The 19,485-nt window shown below is 32.6% G+C and overlaps 1 protein-coding gene across 1 annotated transcript in view; it reads right to left on the reverse strand.

Moving 5' to 3' along the window:
• Positions 1 to 477: 477 nt before the first annotated feature.
• The window catches only part of ODR4 (odr-4 GPCR localization factor homolog), a 42,261-nt gene continuing 23,253 nt past the window's right edge, over positions 478 to 19,485 (reverse strand). The window contains 3 exon segments of the mRNA XM_082473808.1: positions 478 to 4,678; positions 5,920 to 6,030; positions 14,982 to 15,167. Of these exon segments, the coding sequence (XP_082329934.1) occupies positions 4,611 to 4,678; positions 5,920 to 6,030; positions 14,982 to 15,167 (365 nt within the window). The 3' untranslated portion in view covers positions 478 to 4,610.

Genomic DNA, 19,485 nt, shown 5'->3' on the forward strand with positions numbered 1-19,485 from the left:
ATAACAACAAGGTCCTACTGTATAGTACAGGGAACTATATCCAATCTCCTGGGATAAACCATAATGGAAAAGAATATAAAAAAAGAATGTATATATGTGTATAACTGAGTCACTCTGCTTTACAGCAGAAATTAGCACAGCACTGCAAATCAACTATACATCAATTAAAAAAAAAAACTCATTTCAACTCAAGAACTAAAACATCACCAATACTGTTTCATTTGTTCATTTGTTCCTTCTTGCCTTCCTATCCTGCCATCACTCACTCTGAAATCGTAACCATGAATTTTTACATGATCCTTTACTTAAAAAAAACAAAAAAAAAGTTTACACAAATATATGTATTCCAACATAATATAGTTTAGATTTGCTTGTTTTTAAGCTTTATAAAACTGCATGTAGGCTTCTAAGACTTGCTTTATTTAATCATCACTTTATTCTCAGGTCATTCTCACTGCTAAATAAAATTACAAAGCCCACAATTTATTTTTTATTCTCTTGTCAGCGAACATTTGGGTGGTTACAAACAGGGCTGCCTTGAACATTCCCACACACGTACTCTTGTGCACATATGCAAGAATTTGTCTAAGGTATGTATGTAGAAGTAGAATGGTTAGGTTTTAGAGTTCATGGATGCTTAACCTTATAAGATAATGCCAAATTGCTTTCCAAAGTTTATTAGTTTACAACCCCACCTTTAGATATCTTCTTGATGTACATCTTCTTCTTGGTATTGCATATTTCTTAATTTTGCAATCTGTCAGATGAAGTATTATTCATTGTGGTCTTAGTTGATCACTTGAAATTAAACATCTTTTCATGTGTTCCATGTGTTTAAGGGGGTGTTTAAGTCATATCCCCTTAAAATACCTGGTTTCTTTTGCTCATTTTTTTACAGGACAATGATGAACAGAAGTAGTGATAATAGGTATCCTTGTCATGTTCCTGATTTTTAATGTATGCAACTTCATCATGATGCGTTATCCTTTTTTACATAATGTTGAATTCAGTTTATCAATAATGCTTTTGACTTTCAGATCTGTGTTAATAAGTGCTATTAGTCTGTAATTTTCTTTTCTTCTACCATATGTGTCTGGTTTTAGTATCAATAAAAGTTACACAGGCCTCATAAAATGAGCTGAAGAGTATTCCCTCATTATATATTCTTTGGAAGAGTTTGTATAATATGTTGAAATAGTATGGTCCTTGAATGAGTAAAACATCTGTAAATATGAGCTAGATGTTCTTTATCAAAAATTTTAAAACTATTTTCTATTCAATACTATTAAGTTCATGTAGCTTTTCTATTTCTTCTTCAGCCAATCTAAGGAAATGGTACTTTTCTAGACCTTGGTCTATTTTGTCTGTTTTCAACTACATTAAGATGCTCCTGGTAGTCTCTTTTCATTTTCATCTCTGCTGTGGGTTAGGACCCCTTTTTCAATCTTTATATTGTTTACTTTAGCCCTGTTTTCTTCTTGTTCAAATATGGCAATTTGTTTTGTCATGAAAACAACTTTGACATTGTGATTCTGTTTTCTAATTCATTGATTTCTTCCCTTTCCTCTGTCTCCTTGCTTCTATACTGTGTTTATTCTGTTGTTCTTTTCCTAAGTTATACACTTAGCCTTTAATTTAAGCATTTAAAACCATTTCCCTCTAAGCGCTCTTTCTGCTGCATCACCCAATTTTTCCAAATGTAGTATTTATAATTAGGTTCTAAGTATGTTTTTTTTTTCATCTATGAAGTTTTTTTAAACTTGTAAAACCATGATTAAAAAAAATTAACCTAAGTTATTTCTGATTATTCATTTAATATTAATTTTTTGAAATTTATTGTAACTTACTTCATGCCTAATACATGGTCAATTTTTGCTAATACACAATGCTTAAGAATATTCTGTTGATTATTCTAAATATGTTCATCGAATCAACATTGTTAATTGCATTATTCAAAACTGTGTTTTCATTCATTTTTTTGTCTGGTTGATTTATTAGTAATTGAAAGCTGTTAAAATCACCTGTTCAATTTGTTCGTTCAGCCCTAGAGTTTATACATTTTGAGGCCATTTTATAAAGCATATACAAATCTAAAATTGTATATATTCCTAATAAATTGATCCTTTTACCATTATTTAGTGGCCTTCTCCATCTTTAATAATACTATCATAAAGTCTAATATTGAGTTGATAGCACCAAAGCTACATAAGTTTTCTTTTGCTATTTGCCTAGTGCAGTTTTTTCATCCTTTAAATAATCCCGTATCAGCCTATAGCTGATTTTTAAAAAACTGAATCAATGTTTTTAACTGGGTTTAGCCTATTCACAGTTATTTTAATTATTTGACTTGTTACTATTTATCTTACTAATTTTGTACTTCCCCCACCCTAATTTCTTTCCCTTTTCTTGTATTGAGGTATTGCCTTCTTATTCCATATTTTTAACTTTTTTCTTTGGAATGATTCATCCCATATCTATTATTTAGCGGTTACACTTGAAATTTTACTACACATATTTAACATAATTTCAAAGTTAAACAGTACCTTAACCCATTTTCTGAATAATAAAATACTTCAGAACACTTTAATTCTAATCACCCTCCCATCTTATAAACTACTGTCCAGTTTTTCAATTATATCCTATTTTAAAAGTCCACATTAATGTTGCATAAAATGTTTAGTTTTATTTAGTTACAATCTTGCTTCTTATAAACACTTCTTTCATTACGATTGTTTTATACAAACAACACTTTTGATTTACATGTTTTTCATTTATTTGCTTACTAGTTCTTCAATTTCAGATCATCCTTTTGGAATCATTTTCCTTCTTGAAGATAATCCTTTTGCAATTTCTTTAAAGAAGTTCCACTGATGGTAAAATCTGTTTTTCACTTGAATATGTCTTTATTTCAGTTTTGCTTCATACAAATTCCAAGATGATAATTTGTTTTTCTCAGAATTTTGAAGGCACTATTCTACCACCTTTGGAGTACATTGTTGCTATTGAGAAGCTTTCTGAAGTATCTGTCTTGCCTTCACTGATAATCTTTTTCCCCCTTTGATTGCTTTAAGAATCCTCTGTTTGGTATCTCACAGGTATACTACATTGGGTTTAGGCTTGGATTTTATCTATATATGCTTGGGATACATTGTGCTTCCTGAACTTATGAATTCATGTTTTTCCAACAAATGTGGAAAATTCTGTTATCTCTTCAAATATTGCCACTCCTCCATCCTCTCTATTCTCTTCTGCTGGTACTTCTAGTATTCATAATTCTTCCTTCTGTATCTCTTATCTTTTCCTTAATATTTATATTTTCTAGCACCTTGTTTCTCCTTGCTGCACAGTGGATAATTTCTTTATATCTAGCTTCCAGTTTATGTATTGTCTCTTCAGCTGAGTCTAATATGATATTCAACATGTCTAAGGGATTTTTTTTTTTTTAATTGCAAGTAACGTATTTCTCATCAAGCAGTTCCACTTGTTTCTTTTTCAGATCTGTCTGTGGTTCCATCCTTCATGTATGTTGATGATAAGACCTTGGAAAATTGAGTCCAAAGTTTATATCTACAGCTTCTTTCTCAAGCTAGCTAGTTTCAACTTGCACCTGGTGATCTCCAGCTATGAATAATATTGCTTATCTTAATCTATGGGAATCTGGGGCCTATATCTTGTTTCTGCCAGGAACTATAGGGTATTACAAACTGAGGCCCACTTCAGCTGTCCTGGATGGGACATCTCAGATTCAGATATATCTCCTTGTTTCCGGTCTAAGGAAAACTGCATATGGCAGTGCTGCAATTGGTATTTGTCACCCACGCAATCACTGTCAACCTTATGCTTAATATAGTTTTCACAATTTCCAGATCAAAATGTGTTCATTTTGTCAGGGAGAAAAAATAGAGGTGTAGCTCTTGGAGATTTCCCCTACTTTCTTTGAGCCTATTAATGTATTCAAAAGGAGATTTTATTCAGGATCTAGTTGTTTTGCAGTACCTAATATATTACTGGAAGCAAAAGTCTTATTTAATATATTAGGTTATGATATACTAACCAGAGAAAGCTCATGATTTATGACAATCCTTGCTGATTCAAGAGGTCTGGAGACGTTTCCTACCCCTCAATTGGAACTCAATCAGTATTTTGGAACTGAGTATAGAAAGGTCCTAAACTATGAACTTATCCAATAAGTTTTTGCCCCACTTTGTAGAAATTTCTCCTATTGTTCTATTACTAAGATATTCAGTCAACCCTGACTATTCAAATTTCCAATGTCCTGATCAATATGTGGTTCAGGTCAATAGGACTAAAATCTATGAAAATAAACTATCATTTTGAACATTTTAAAAAATAGATAATAACGATTTGTTACATGCAACTTCCATCTATATTCATAACTTTATTCTTGGAAGCCTGAGCCACCTATAATATAAGCAGGGCTAAACAAGGCAACTGGTGATTTCATTTTAGTCAGAAACACACCTAATAGGCATTATGGCAGCAGATCTGACTGCTATTGTCTTAGACGCAGATGGATTGTTTGCATCATTATTATTCATAATTGTTGGTCAGTGTTCTCTGGATGATCAGGAAGCTCTTTGTGCCTCACCCTAATCACTGAAGTAATGAAAGGAGATACCCGCAGCAAGGGCTGCAACTGCAAATGCTGCAATCACACCTAAAAGTAAAACAAACACAAAACAAATGGAAATGGAATGAGCAAAAGAAAGGCTTAAGTGATCCTAGGCTTTGAAATGCCGGTAATTGATGGGCCTAAACAACAATAACAACACACACACACACAAATACATATACTTACGCACACACATATACAGGCATGAAATGCCAGCAAAGTCTTAGAGGAAAATATAGCAGTAGGTTGAAAATTATATTTTACAAAGTTGGACTGGTAATCATATACTTCACCACCTTTGCAACACCTTAAAATAAAAAAGTATCTTTCTTATACACATGAGTGCACTCACACACATCTAAGAGACAATCTAAGAGACAAACTAATACATACTTAAAAAGGTTTCTATAAATATTTATATTGACATTTCAGCTGTCTCATGCTACTTAGCTTAATCCAAAAAGACATCTCCAGTGGGCAGGAGTCCTCAATAATTACCATGTGAAGTCATTTATATAGCTATTGAAAACTACAGAAACTAAAATCTAAGAATTATTAAGCTTGGGTTGGTAACTTTTAATTTTTTTCCCTGAGCATTTTAAGTTAAAAAACAACAACAAAAACAAAACTGACCACAGTAGTCCAGACATACACACACACACACACACACACACACACACACACACACACACACACTTAGGTACAAAGAATTTAGGTAATTAACTTAAGAATAAGTGACATGAAAAATAACCAAAGTTTCTGGCTTCTCTCAGTCAGTCAAAAATCTTAATGCTTATAAAGCATTTCTCAAATTGGCATTCAACTAAACAACAGTCTATATGTTCTTTGATCAATAAGTCTGAAAAATGTTAAAGTGACTGTCACACTTCTTGGAGCCTTTAAAATACTAAAATGCATTAGAATTTCCAGACTTGAATTTGACTTTTTTCATAGAGCACCTATCAAAATCTTTCACAATAGCAATCCTGGGAACACCAGTTTGGAAAACACTGGCCCTACTATACTAATTGATTCCCAAAACTCAACATGTTTTTCTTCTAAAAACACCAAAACATTTAATAGGAAGTGTCATCTTTTAGGGCACTTGAGACAATGCTTTATTTATAAATCTTTCTATCTCTTAGGGTGTACCACTTTCCATAATACTGAATAAATACTAGCTTAATCTAGTTCTTTTAAGAAATGAAATGAAAATAATTTTAAAGTAACAAGAAAACTCAAATCCAAAATACCATCTTTTCAATGTTATAGAAGAAATATAATACCTATGTTTTGCTGAATTTTCAACACTATTGTAGTTTTAATTGGCTGTTTTGGTGGTTCATCATCTGTGTTGTCCAATGAAGCTTCAGTATTCATAGAGGAACTTACACAGGCTGCAAGAGGATAATAAAAATAAATCCTAATTAAAATGAGAATAATTACCGCTTAAAAATGAGTTTTAAAGAACATTATAAAAAACATACAGTGAGCTCCATTTTCCTTCAACTTGACTTTTATTTTTTTTTTCAGCTTGACTTTTTAAACTTGTTCTTTATCAAATGCGAGTGAATTAAATTTCGTGGACTATATATCAAACTGATGTACTTCTTAAAATACTTTATGGGGACTTCCCTGGTGGCGCAGTGGTTAAGAATCCACCTGACAATGCAGAGGACACGGGTTCGAGCCCTGGGCCAGGAAGATCCCACATGCCGCACAGCAACTAGTCCTGTGTGCCACGACTACTGAGCCTGAACTCTAGAGCTCACGAGTCACAACTACTGAGGCACGCGCAGCTAGAGCCCGTGCTCTGCAACAAGAGAAGCCACCGTAATGAGAAGCCCGTGCACCACAATGAAGAGTAGCCCCCACTCTCCACAACTAGAGAAAGCCTGCGCCCAGCAACGAAGACCCAATGTAGCCAAAAATAAATACAATTTAAAAAAAAGAAAAGAAAGATTCAATTCAATGACCTCAGCTTCTATCTTAAAAAAAAATACTTTATGTACTTTTATAACTGATCCAAACCAAGGAGCCACAGAGCCAGTTCTGAATGACTCCCACAAATTATAATCTGATTACTATATGGTAGTGGAGATAAATGATACCAAAAATCGAACTAGATAGAACAGGGTAAATTTTGCTCTTAATTGGGATTAATTTATAATATTCTTATTGATGGTTTTGGCAATTAATAATTTTAAGTAATCAGTAATAATAAAAGTAGGGATCAGCAATCTGTAGCCATGGGCCAAAGTGCAGCCCATGGGCCAGACCTTACATGCCCTGCAAAGCCTAAAATATTTACTATTTAGCCCTATACAGAAAAAGTTTGCTGACTCTTGATCTAACCTGAATTACATAAGCAAATTGGGACCATAAGTTTGACCTTAAAACAATTCAATGTTAAGCAAAGTAAGTACATTATCTCATTTATAGTTGGAAAATAAAACCTGGGACATTAAGTGCATATTTGAGGGTCATAGGCAACAGAATGAGGATTCAAATACAAGTTCTCTTTCTTTTTTTTTTTTTTTTTTAAATTTATTTATTTATTTATGGCTGTGTTGGGTCTTCGTTTCTGTGTGAGGGCTTTCTCTAGTTGTGGCAAGTGGGGGCCACTCTTCATCGCAGTGCGCAGGCCTCTCACTATCGCGGCCTCTCTTGTTGCGGAGCACAGGCTCCAGACGCGCAGGCTCAGTAATTGTGGCTCACGTGCCCAGTCGCTCCACGGCATGTGGGATCTTCCCGGACCAGGGCTCGAGCCCGTGTCCCCTGCATTGGCAGGCAGATTCTCAACCACTGTGCCACCAGGGAAGCCCACAAGTTCTCTTTCTACTTCATTATGGTGACAATAATTTGTGTAGGTCAGCCAAGCTGAATTTATTTAACACTGACTAAAAGTGTCTGAACTGAAAACATCCTTAGGGATCACATAGACCAATGGTTTTCTTTTTTTTAATTAGTGCTAGAAAATCTGACAGAAAATCCAAGTATGTAAAATAGATGAAAGCAGAATTACTCTGGTTGAAGCAGGTATGAAGGGCTCCTGGAGCCAGACTCCCTCCTTCCCCTAAGAGGTGACAGCAGAGTGCTGTTCTATAGAACTCGAGGGAACTATGTTTGAAAACAACTGCAGTTGATCCTTAAACAACATGGGTTTGAACTGCGTGGATCCACTTACTTATACGCAAATTTTTTTCACTAAATACATACTATATGATCCATGGTTAGTTGAATCCATGGATAGGGAACTGCCCATACGGAGAGCCAACTGAAGCTGTATGTGGATTTTCGACTGCGTGAGGGTCAGTGCCCCTAACCCCCATGCTGTTCAAGGGTCAACTGAACTTCACGTTGATCCCTTTATTTACAAAGAAGAGAAGAGAACCACAGACTGACACAGTAAATACTACTGTTTAAATTCAAAGTAAAATAGCTTATTGCTTGGATTTAAAATATCTTTTATAGACATCTTTGTATCCCAAAATACTGGCACATGCGGATGTGCTCACAAGGATGACACATAACTTACTGAAATAATTATCTGTGGTACCGAAATGGATGAAAAAAAATTTGCCTGCTTCTCATCAATTTCCTGTGAAGAAAAGTTTGTCATTTTGAGAAATAATCCTTAGTAGCCACCTCATTAGAATCAAGGGCAAAACTGTTATTTTTTTCCCTCTTTGAGCATATGACTAAAGTACTTTAAAAACAAACACAAAACGTTTTTCTCTTTTGTTCTACTCCCATATCAAACTAGTCACAAAGGCCAACAAATTCTCATGAACTGTCTCCAGAATTATTCAGTCTTCCATATTTCTACAGCATCCAGTTTTCTCGGGGGCCATAACACTTTACTTCTAGACTACATTAGCCCACCAGCTTAAAATTTCCCCTAACTTCATCCATATGTCTAAAAGTTGAATGGAGAGTACAATTTTATTCATTTTAAAAACATACACTCCCACACACACAGAACTTTGGCTTTTTCTTTTAGCAAATATCACTGCTAAAAAGCTTTTTCTTTGGGCCACTAAAGTCCTTATCTCAGATAAAAACAAAATTAATGAATGAAGCATGAATTATACCTATTTGCTACAGGAAAATTTTTACTTTTTTACTTGAGTACCTATAGATAAAGAGCACAAAAATGGTTTTATTTGTCATGACATATTACTCACCCATTTAATACTGATTTGTTATTTGTGAAGAAGAGCATGCTCTAAGAGGTCAAGTCCTCTGTATAAACAATTCACTTCTATTAAAAAAAGACATTCTATTGCTCTGCTATTTCCATTTTAAAATCTCTCATTCAAAATCATATTGATTTGATACAAAGCTGAGACAATTTTACTGAAGCAGAGCATTTTTCAAGGATGAATAAATCCTACCATAACAATTTGTTTGTGTCTGTTTTTGGTGGGGCTATGTAGAACTTAATTCAAATCTCAGATACTGTCATTTTTACCAATACCTTAACGTCATCTGAACTTTAAATGCAAATAACGTGATTCAATAGGAAATTAGATCTTAACCATTCCTTAAAACCAGGTAATTTTAACTGCAGACAAATCTCAAATTATTCATGTAAGAAAGCAACCTTTCTTAAGCAACTGTCAACAAAGGAGAAGACAAGGGCCATGATGAATGCACGCTAAGTTGTATATATATTCAATTTCATTCCAAGCTGCTGATAGGTAAGACTATTTAGAAGCTTAAAATGAAATATTAGCACTTGAACTCCTTAGTTCAGCATTACTTTTTTTTCTTTATAATTAAATTATCAATGTTTAACCAAGCAATGAAAATTAGTTTCACCTCTGATATCAAGACAGAATTGGCAAAGATGGGTTTCACCAGATTTTAAAGGTGTGTCAAATTTGCTGATACTGTGGATAAAGTACATCTGAATTATTAAGTTAATATCTACCAGGAGATGATTAATACATTTAAGAAATTTTAAAGCCACAGTTATCCCTCACCTTAAGTGAGTCATTTTGACAAACAAATTGTTCTTCATCCCTTAAGTCATTTTAAAGTATGTTATTTTAAAATACTTACTTGGCAAAATACGTATTTTAAACATAGCAACTACTTGGCAACTACATTACAGAACAGAAATAATTAAATAATCAAGCAAATAATAACATCAAATACTTGGAAAATAAAGCTAGATACTTATAACAAGTTTAACAATCCTAAATGTACAGTAATTGATTTCAAGTTTGAATTTGAACATTTGAACTCCACTTTTCATGGTTTATTTTACCTGGAAACCCTAATTTCAAATAATTAGCAAAATCTATGCACACTACATAGCATTACTCTTATACTTTAATGTTTTTCATTATAATTCAGAAGGTCCATTATTTAAAAGTTTTATAATAATCCTAGTAAATATCACCTTACATTTCTATATCTCTTTCTGTTTAGAAAGTATTTTCCCTAACATTTTTACTAAATTCTAGTACCAACACCAAAAGAATCCGGGGTTCAGAGAGGACTTGTTCAAGGTTACACAGCTGTAAGTGGAAGACCTGGACTCAGCTAAAACATCTTGGTAAAATAATGCATCTAATATTTTTGAATAAATTAATAAATGAAAGAATAGATGCAAAAGTGAACATAATTCTAAACCAACAGAATGTATATGTAAAAGCACTTAATTTTTCTATTAAAATGTTTATGTTTTTACCCTATCCCATAATTTGGAATGTGTTATTTTGCTACTAAATAACTATATCATTCCTTCTAATTCAACAAATACTTGATGAAGCAAAAATAATATAATTCTAGACAAGTCTTATTCTTGGCCACAATAAATCTGATGTCAATGTTCAATTCCTAAACAGCTTAGAGTTACTTTTACTGTATTCATCCTTGAAAATGAACTCAAATGTTACCTGCTCTGAGAAGCTTTCTCTGAATCACCTACAGGGATAATGCCTGTGCTAAATGTTCTGATAATTCTCTGTTCATTCCCCTGTTATGGAACTAACCTCTAGTTAAAGTGAAATATAATAGTAATAATAAAGAAAGAAAAAATGGAAAGAATTTACTAAAATTTGAAAATATTAATGTCAAACCTTTCTTACTATAGATTACAGGTTATTGCTAACCTACCATCAAAATATTTTTTCTGATTGAATTATTAGCCAAATCACTAGAGACCCTAAAATTATGATCATTAATCTTGATGTTCTTGAGTTCTTAGTTACTCTTTGGAACTCACTACATGCCCTGCAATAATTAATAATGCATACAATTCTATCTTCCATGTCAGATTATAGGCTTCTTGAGGAAAGGAATCTGGCCATTGACTTGTCATCTATAACACTACCTTGAACAGAGCAAATGCTTAATAAACATCTAACAAATAGACATATTAAATGCTATAAATTGGAATATTTACGGGGCAACAATTAGTGTTACATGTTGTCATATGTTTTTAATGTTCTATATCCCTTAAAATGTTCTGAACTATTGAGCCATAGAGCTATGACCATTATATCCTTTTAAAATCTTCATCATGTTCAGTGTAGTGTACTACACAAACCTTAAAAACCTTTATCTCGCTAGGCATAAGCTTACAATTTTTCAAGCATAAAATAAGTATTAAAAAAAGCTGTGCTATAGTTTCCTAAAAATGACCAATTCAGTATATGTCAAGTCAGTTAGGAACAAATATTTATGAATGCCTATCACGTTTTAGGCATGGAATTCAGACAGATAAATAAATACTCTCGAGAAACTTGCAGTCTAATATGAAAGATTAATATTAAACATGCAACTGATGAGTTCAATAATGACAAGAATGGAAACTAATGCAAAAAAGCAGCAAAAAACTATGATTAAGTATAATGAAGGAACTCACCTAGTCTGAGCACATAAAAGTATCTACACAGGTTAAAAAAAAATTCTATTTAGCTCCTTGAAGACAGGATCAGTATCTTATTGAATTTTGGTCCCCAAACCCTAGGACTGACAAAATCAATAATTTGTTCAGTCAACAAATATTTACTGATTACCTACAATGTGTTAAGGCTAGGTTCTTAGGAAAGTGCTAGAAATGACAGCAGTGAGCAAGAAAGGAAAAGTCCCTTTCCTTGTGACTCTTATGGAAAAATCAATAAATGTTTGCTGAAATGCAATATAAAATTGTTTCATACAGGTTTTAATTTATTAGGTTTTAGTTTTATTTGGGGGAGGCTGTCAAGCAAGGCTGCCATAGTTGCCTCCTTAGGAATGTATTACAGTGGTGAAAGCTACTTGGATTTTTATTTTAACCTGTCTTAGCAATTTAAACAATGGATATTAATCTGTTATTAATTGAGATGAATAATTATAACTATTTTTAAAGTATAACTTATAAAGTATTGAATAAAATACAAACTAGTCTATAAATGCTTATGTTTAAAATATGACATAAAATTAAACAAGATAAAAATATTTCAGACAGATGGTAGTTTTAAAAACTCTAAATGAAATCTCTCTCTTCCTATTCTTTTATATCTGATTTTTAAAGTAAGTTGTGAATGGGCCAAGTTTTGCATACAGTGCTTCCCTTAGTCATACTTAATTCAGCAATGTAATATGCACTAAAAGTGTGACAAATAATTCAAAAGAATATGAAAACTATATATGATAACAGATCCAAGCTTCTAGCCAACAAGTGAGAAATTACACTGACATAAGATGAAATTAAATGAGGATGATGTAACATCATTTATTTAAGTTAAAAAAATTGTTTTAAATGATGGAATTAAGAGGGCTAGGCTACCTAGATCATGGAAAGTAATAACCCTATAGTCTGACCTGGTTAAGTGTCACAGAAAGGCAATAAAACAAAACTGTCGGAAAAAAAGCACAGACTCTAAAACCAAACTGCCTAAGTTTAAATTCCAGCTCCACCATTTATTACCTATGTAACCCTGAAAAAATTACTTGACCTTTCTGAGCCTCAATTCTCTTATTGGGAAAACTGAGCTAACAATAGTATAATAATCATTATAGGGTTCTTATAAGGACTAAATGATTTAGCATTTGTAAGGCTCTTAAAACGGTGCCCGGCACATAGCAGGTTCGATAAAAACAACAGCTAATATTATTAGAGTATTAGGTTCAATTCAGGGTAACATATTTCAAGAAAGGCAAGCCAGTCTATACTGATATTTTAAAAGGCAGTTTTTAATCCTTCTTAGGTCACCAACCCTTTGAAAGCTATAGATCTTTCTCCCAGAAAAAAATTATACAATTATGTTCAAGCGGTTTAGGGATCTCCTGATAGCCAACTATGACCCAAAAATTTTGGACACCACAGGTTAAAAATTCCTAACCTAAAGAAAGGTAAACAAGGTGGTAAGGAAAAATAAGGTCTAGAAACGGTAATAATGAGAACAGTTAAAGGTATATGGGAGTATTTGGCTTTGAAATATTTAGAACATGACAACTGCCCTCAATTTAAACTTAAAGCAAGGCCTCAATAAAGAAGCAGTACAGTTGACACTTGAACAACATGGGTTTGAAATGCACAGGTCTACTTATACTTGGATTTTTTTCAATAAATACATACTACAGTACTACACAATCCACGGTTGGCTGAATCTGTGGATGTAGAACTGCGGATATGGAGGGCCAACTGCAAAATTATACATGAATTTTCGACCAAATGGAAGTCAGTGCCCCTAGCTCCTGTACTGTTCAAGTGTCCACTGTACTCATGTTTAATTGCTCCAGATTACTGAAAAAGTAGAGGTTTCAGGAAGGCAGACTGGAATTCAGAATAAGGAAGAAAAAAGTCTAAATACCCATAGATTTCAGTATTATATGAAAGAGGATGAACCAGGTCAACTCTAATGATCCCACGTAAAACTAATTCAAGTTATCAACAATAGAGTTGGTCAAGAACTACTGTTAGGCACTAGTGACAGAAGTAAACAAAAGCAAACAAAAATCTCTGCCCTCATGACTCTAAGATTAGTTGGCAGAAATAGCATAGTCGCTAATCTGGAAAAACATATTTCACAAAGTAGCAAACATTTCTACCAGTCTACTCCAAAATCTATCACTTAGAGAATATGCTATAGCTATACCTTTAAAAATATTAGTTTTCAGAACACTGAAACATAGCTGCAGCTTTAACATCTTTTACTGAGCAATTTCGAGGGGTTTTTTTTTTCCCCTTTAAAACAAACTTACTATTCCACATGATTAATATGAACTTGGAGTTGTTGAAAAAACAAGCCTGGTGATCTCCAACTAACCTGAGGCTTTACTGACAGATTTGAAATTCACCAACCAAATACTTACTTGATTCACCATAGAAACAACAGGACTCAATCACTCTACTCTTGTGGGGAATGGGAATTAGTTAAGCAACAGAAGAATAACTAAGAAATTAGAATTAGAAAAAGGACTTAAAAATGGTTATATTCAAATTTCATAAACATTTATATTCAGAAGTAACCTAAAGACTTTCTACTATGATATCAGAAATTTCAAGACTGATACATGGCTAGATACTCAATATTTATGGATACTTGCAAATAACTACCTTTACCACATTATTTTTAAAATGTTTCAGGAAGACTGTCATACACATTTATAGACACGTTTTCATATCCTACTCTCACTAGAAACAAAAACAAAGCAAAGCAAAGCAAAACAAAAAAACCTTTTAAAATGTAAGATGAAATATGAAAATAATGGTTAGGGGAAGAATATGTGTTACACAATTACATAGTATGGCAAATCTATGCTCTGTAAAAATAATCTTGATCTAATTTTTGGAACTGCCCATTTTAGCTTAGTATCCCAATTATAATGAAGGGGATAGGAAAATAATAGCAAATAGTATGGAGATGTTTAATAGAGTGTTTAAAAAACTTCTGTAACTTGATGCTTAACCAAATAATTAAAATAACAGATTTTGAGAAAACTTCTCTTATAATAAAAGAAATCCCTTAAAGCTATATATTTCTACCTGTTTAAGACTGAACTTGTTTTATGAAGATCTACTTGCTAGACTTGGAAAAATCTAAAGTATCTTAAATTTTGATACAATTTTCCAGGAAAACACTGCATGTTTATATACTGTGTAGAAAAAAAGACACATTTTTAAATGCCTCGAAAGTATCAAACAGAACTAGCTTTAAGGAAATCTAAAGACATGATACTTAAACTAGATGTCCCATAGGTAACCTCAGCTATAGTCTAATCTGGTTCTTTTTTTTTTTTTTTTAAACATCTTTATTGAAGTATAATTGCTTTACAATGGTGTGTTAGTTTCTGCTTTATAACACAGTGAATCAGTTATAGTTCTTAAATAACCTCATATAATTACCTGTGTTTATTTCCTCTGCAATTTCCAAATCTTCTATTTGAATCATCTGATCTAACATCTCTATAAAATGGTCTCTTATTTCTTCAGCTGACTCATCACCAAATTTATAATCACATAACATTACAGTGGATCCCGGAATGGGGACAAAAACTCGGTGAGGGAGGATGTGGAACTCTTTTTCAGAATCTAAAAGGAGAAGAAACAATATCAATATTTAGACAGGTCTGTCACTCGTATCAGTGATAAATACTGTATAAGTATATGAAAGCATATGCCAAAAGAAATAAAACCTTAAAAGGTCTTTTCATTTTCTAATTGATCTCGCACAAAATTGCTTACTGAATTCTTTAACTCAATACCTAAGGCCTCTGCAAGGGACATAAATGATACTCCCATGAAATATAAACTCACCACTGCCTTCAATGTGAAGACATTGTTGATTATACATTCTTATATTATCCACTGTCCTATGAAGGAATACCTAGGAGATAATTTTGTCCCTGGTCTCAGAAGTTGTTTTTCTTGTTTGTTTTAACCTTACAAGTACTGAATTTTCTGAACAATCTTTCCCTTTTTCATGCAAGTTTATAGAGCCAAATTAGTGGCTCACCTACATCAAGTGTACAGGTCATGATAGCATTCATTTCTGTATTAATCTCACCACTGACTTCATCTTACATGATGTAGCCCCCTAAATCAAGCATGTGTAGGACATTAAGTTACACATTTTCTGTACTAATCTCACCAACTCCATCTTGCTTTCTTTTTCATTTTCCCTTTGCCTTGTTCTCATTATTAATACCTACTTTACCTTCTTAACTTGTAATGCCTTTTTGTAAATAGCCTTAAATCATTTTTAGAAAAAATAATCTGGACCTAAGTAAATAATGAATATTTCATTCTTCTTTCAACACACACATTTTGCTCAATTTCTAACATAAACACATAATTATTGTTTGGCTCAAAACCATGACTCTGATGCAAGTAACAAGATAGAGATTTTGTGTAAAGAATGACTTTTTTCAGCAATGGATATGATTTCAAAAGCTACCAATGTACAGATCAAGTAGAAAACCAGGGCTCACTTTAACAGTAACCTACCTTTCCTTGTCAAGAAACAAGTGGTAGCTTTATATAACTACAAACAGATGACAATGAAGAATGCCTTAAGTGCCATAGGAAATGTCGTGACTTAAATATGTATTCCTGCCAGATTCTGCTTAATATATTGTTTTCAGATGAGAACTGGGAGAATTTTACTCTTTGACCAGACTGCCTCCTAGCTGTAAAATTATATTACTGCAATTTGTCTTATAGCATGTAAACTGTCCACACATTGATATTGGGAATATAGTATTTTATTTTGGGCCATAGTTTCTTAAAACAGGTTAAGTTCAAAACTTTCAAAGGTGGCCTAAGTGTAATTGGCATGCAAAATTTTAAAACAATTTCAAACTGCATTAATTCTAGGTTTGCCTGAAAAAGAGACAAATATGCTTGCTTATAAAATCAAATGTTAAAGAATTGGTTGCAATGAACTTATATTACTGATTAAAAAAAAAGTGCTTACAATTTTCAAGTTAAAGTTAAACATTTATTATCTAAATAAGACCAAGTTTTCTAGCTGGTCTGAGGTTTAAAATGGGAGAGGAAAGCTTTAAAAAAAAACCATACATCTTAAAAAGTACTCAAAAAAACAATCCTTTAGGCGTATTCCCATAGCAGAGTATTTAGTTCAAAATTATTTAAATAAGTTCAAAACAGAGAAAAAAATTTAAAGTTAAGCCAATATGATAAGAATTGAGATTTTGCTGGTTAAGTATAGAATCCTAACTCATACTGGAATATTATAGAAAATTTTGTAGAATAGGCAATATCTGAGCTGACTCTTGAAAGATAAACAGACATTTGCATGAAGGGATGAGAAGCGCGATCCAGACAGTGGAACCATGACTACAGGCAAAGAGGAATATAAATGTTCTGAGAGGACAGGCAGTATGGATGGATGTGGATGTAGGGATGGAAGAAGGTAAGAGATTTCATAGTTGATGACCTCAGTTTTCACAATGAGTATGTCATCTACTGAGAGTAAGTTGGGCAGGACTGAATGCAGGCGGATAGAGAATAATGAAGAAAGTATGGAATACTTGTTAAGGGAAAGAAAAGGGGAAGACCAGAATAAGTAAAAGGACTGACTGGAGTTCTTATTTTATTTATTTATTTATTTTTTTACTGTCACCTGAAGTATTAAGTTCTTTCGTCTGGATAGCCAGAATTAAAAAATTATGTTTACTTTAAAGATTAAGAATGTAATGTTAATATGCCCTTTGCAGACTTCCTTATGCATGCAAAAAATATTCTAGTTCAGGTTAATTTCATGGCATACATTCTAGATTTTACCATATTACAAACCTACAAGATTTTACCAGTATATAAGAAGCATAAGCAAAACAAATATCGTATATTAACGCATATATGTGGAACCTAGAAAAATGGTACAGATGAACTGGTTTGCAGGGCAGAAATTGAGACACAGATGTAGAGAACAAACGTATGGACACCAAGGGGGGAAGTGGCGGGGGAGGGGTGGTGGTGGTGGGATGAATTGGGAGATTGGGATTGACATATACACATTAATATGTACAAAATAGATAACTAATAAGAACCTGCTGTATAAAAACATAAATAAAATAAAATTCAAAAATTCAAAAAAAATAATGATATTGTGTTAGCTATTCTAGGTCTTGTGCCCCTTCATACAAACTTTAGAATCATTTAGTTGATATCCATAAAGTAACTTGCTGAGATTTCGATAGGAATTTCATTGAATCTATGATCAAGTAGGAAAGAATTGACATCTTAACTATATTGAGTCTCTCAATCCATGAACAAGAAATATCTATCCATTCATTTAGATCTTTGATTTCTTACATCAGAGTTTTATAGTTTTCCATATACAGTTTCTATGTATATTTATTAGATTTATACATAAGTGTTTCATTTTCGGGGCCCTATTGTATTGTATATGTTATTTTTTCATTGCATATTCCAATTGTTCATTTCCATATATAGGAAAACACTGACTTTTATAAATTACCTTGTACGCTGTGAACGTGCTAGATCACTTATTAGTTAAAGAGTTTTTCGTATCCTTTTTGTGACTTTTCTAGATAGACAATCATGTTATCTGAAAAGTTTTATTTTTTCCTTCCCTATCTGTATATATTTTGTTTCCTTATTGCACTACCAAGGACTTCCAATAAAATGATGAATAGGGAATAAAAAAAAAAAATGTCCTGCTGGGATTTTGACCTGCATTATGTTGAATCTATAGATCAATTTGGAAAAAGCTGACGTCTTAATAACATTGAGTCTTCCAATCCATGAGCATGGCATCTTTCTCCAATTATTAGGTCTTTTCTAATTTGTCTTGGCAGTGTTTTGTAGTTTTCAGTACATAGATCTTATATATATTTTGTTAGGATTTATCTCTAAGTATTTTATGGTTATTTGAATGCTATTATAAATGGTATTTAATTTTTAAAAAATTTCCAGTTTTTTCTTACTATAGAGAAATATAATTGAGTTATGTATTTTGACCTTATATTTGACCTGGGACCTTGGTAAATTCACTTATTAGTTCTAGTAGTTTTATTTTTAAAGATTCTTTTGGATTTTGTGTGTACACAATCATGTCACCTGAGAATAAAGACAGTCATTATTTCCTTTTAAAAAAAAAAAAAAAAGAAAGATAAGCTAAGTAAAATGAGGACTAAATTTAAGATCCAACAATTGGGTGTATATATACTCAACTTCAAAATTTACATGTTCGTATTATTATACTTGCAATATATTTTTTTATCTTGATATCTTAAAATCTACTAACATGTTGCTGGAATAATTATCCTCTTACTACAGTTCAAAAAATGTATACTTATACTTGGTTCATTTTTGAAATATAAAGTTTAAGTTGCACAAAACTTAAAGTTAAGAAAGTTTAAATACAACCATCATTAAATAATTCTCTTCCTTCAGTACCTCCAACTTAATAGTCACTACTACTTGATGAGGGCTTGGCCTACCAACCTGTATTAGGGACTTTAAAAACATCATCTTCTTCATCTCACAGGCTCGAAAAATAGCTACTATAATCCCTGTTTTTCACATAAGACAGTGGATGCTTAGACAGGCTAAATTATTCGCCTGAAGTCACTCCAGTAGTGTTAGAGAAGACACAGAACCCAAGAACTTCAGTCTTTGCTCCTTCCACCAAACTACACTGTTTATTCTCTCTTCCCACAAGCTCAAAGGCCACTCAATTATCAGTGAAAATATTCTTTCATTTTGTAAAAATGTAAGATTGGATGATAACATTAACTTCTAATATATCAAATTTAATGTATAAACAACTGCTATTAGAAGTAATTAATTTTACTGATTGGACAGCAGCAAAAATTTCAAAATACTAACTCACTTAATAGAATACTAGAGCAGTCATTTGATA

Source organism: Balaenoptera physalus (genome assembly GCF_965194825.1).
Source record: "Balaenoptera physalus genome assembly, chromosome: 1".
Lineage (NCBI taxonomy): Eukaryota > Metazoa > Chordata > Mammalia > Artiodactyla > Balaenopteridae > Balaenoptera > Balaenoptera physalus.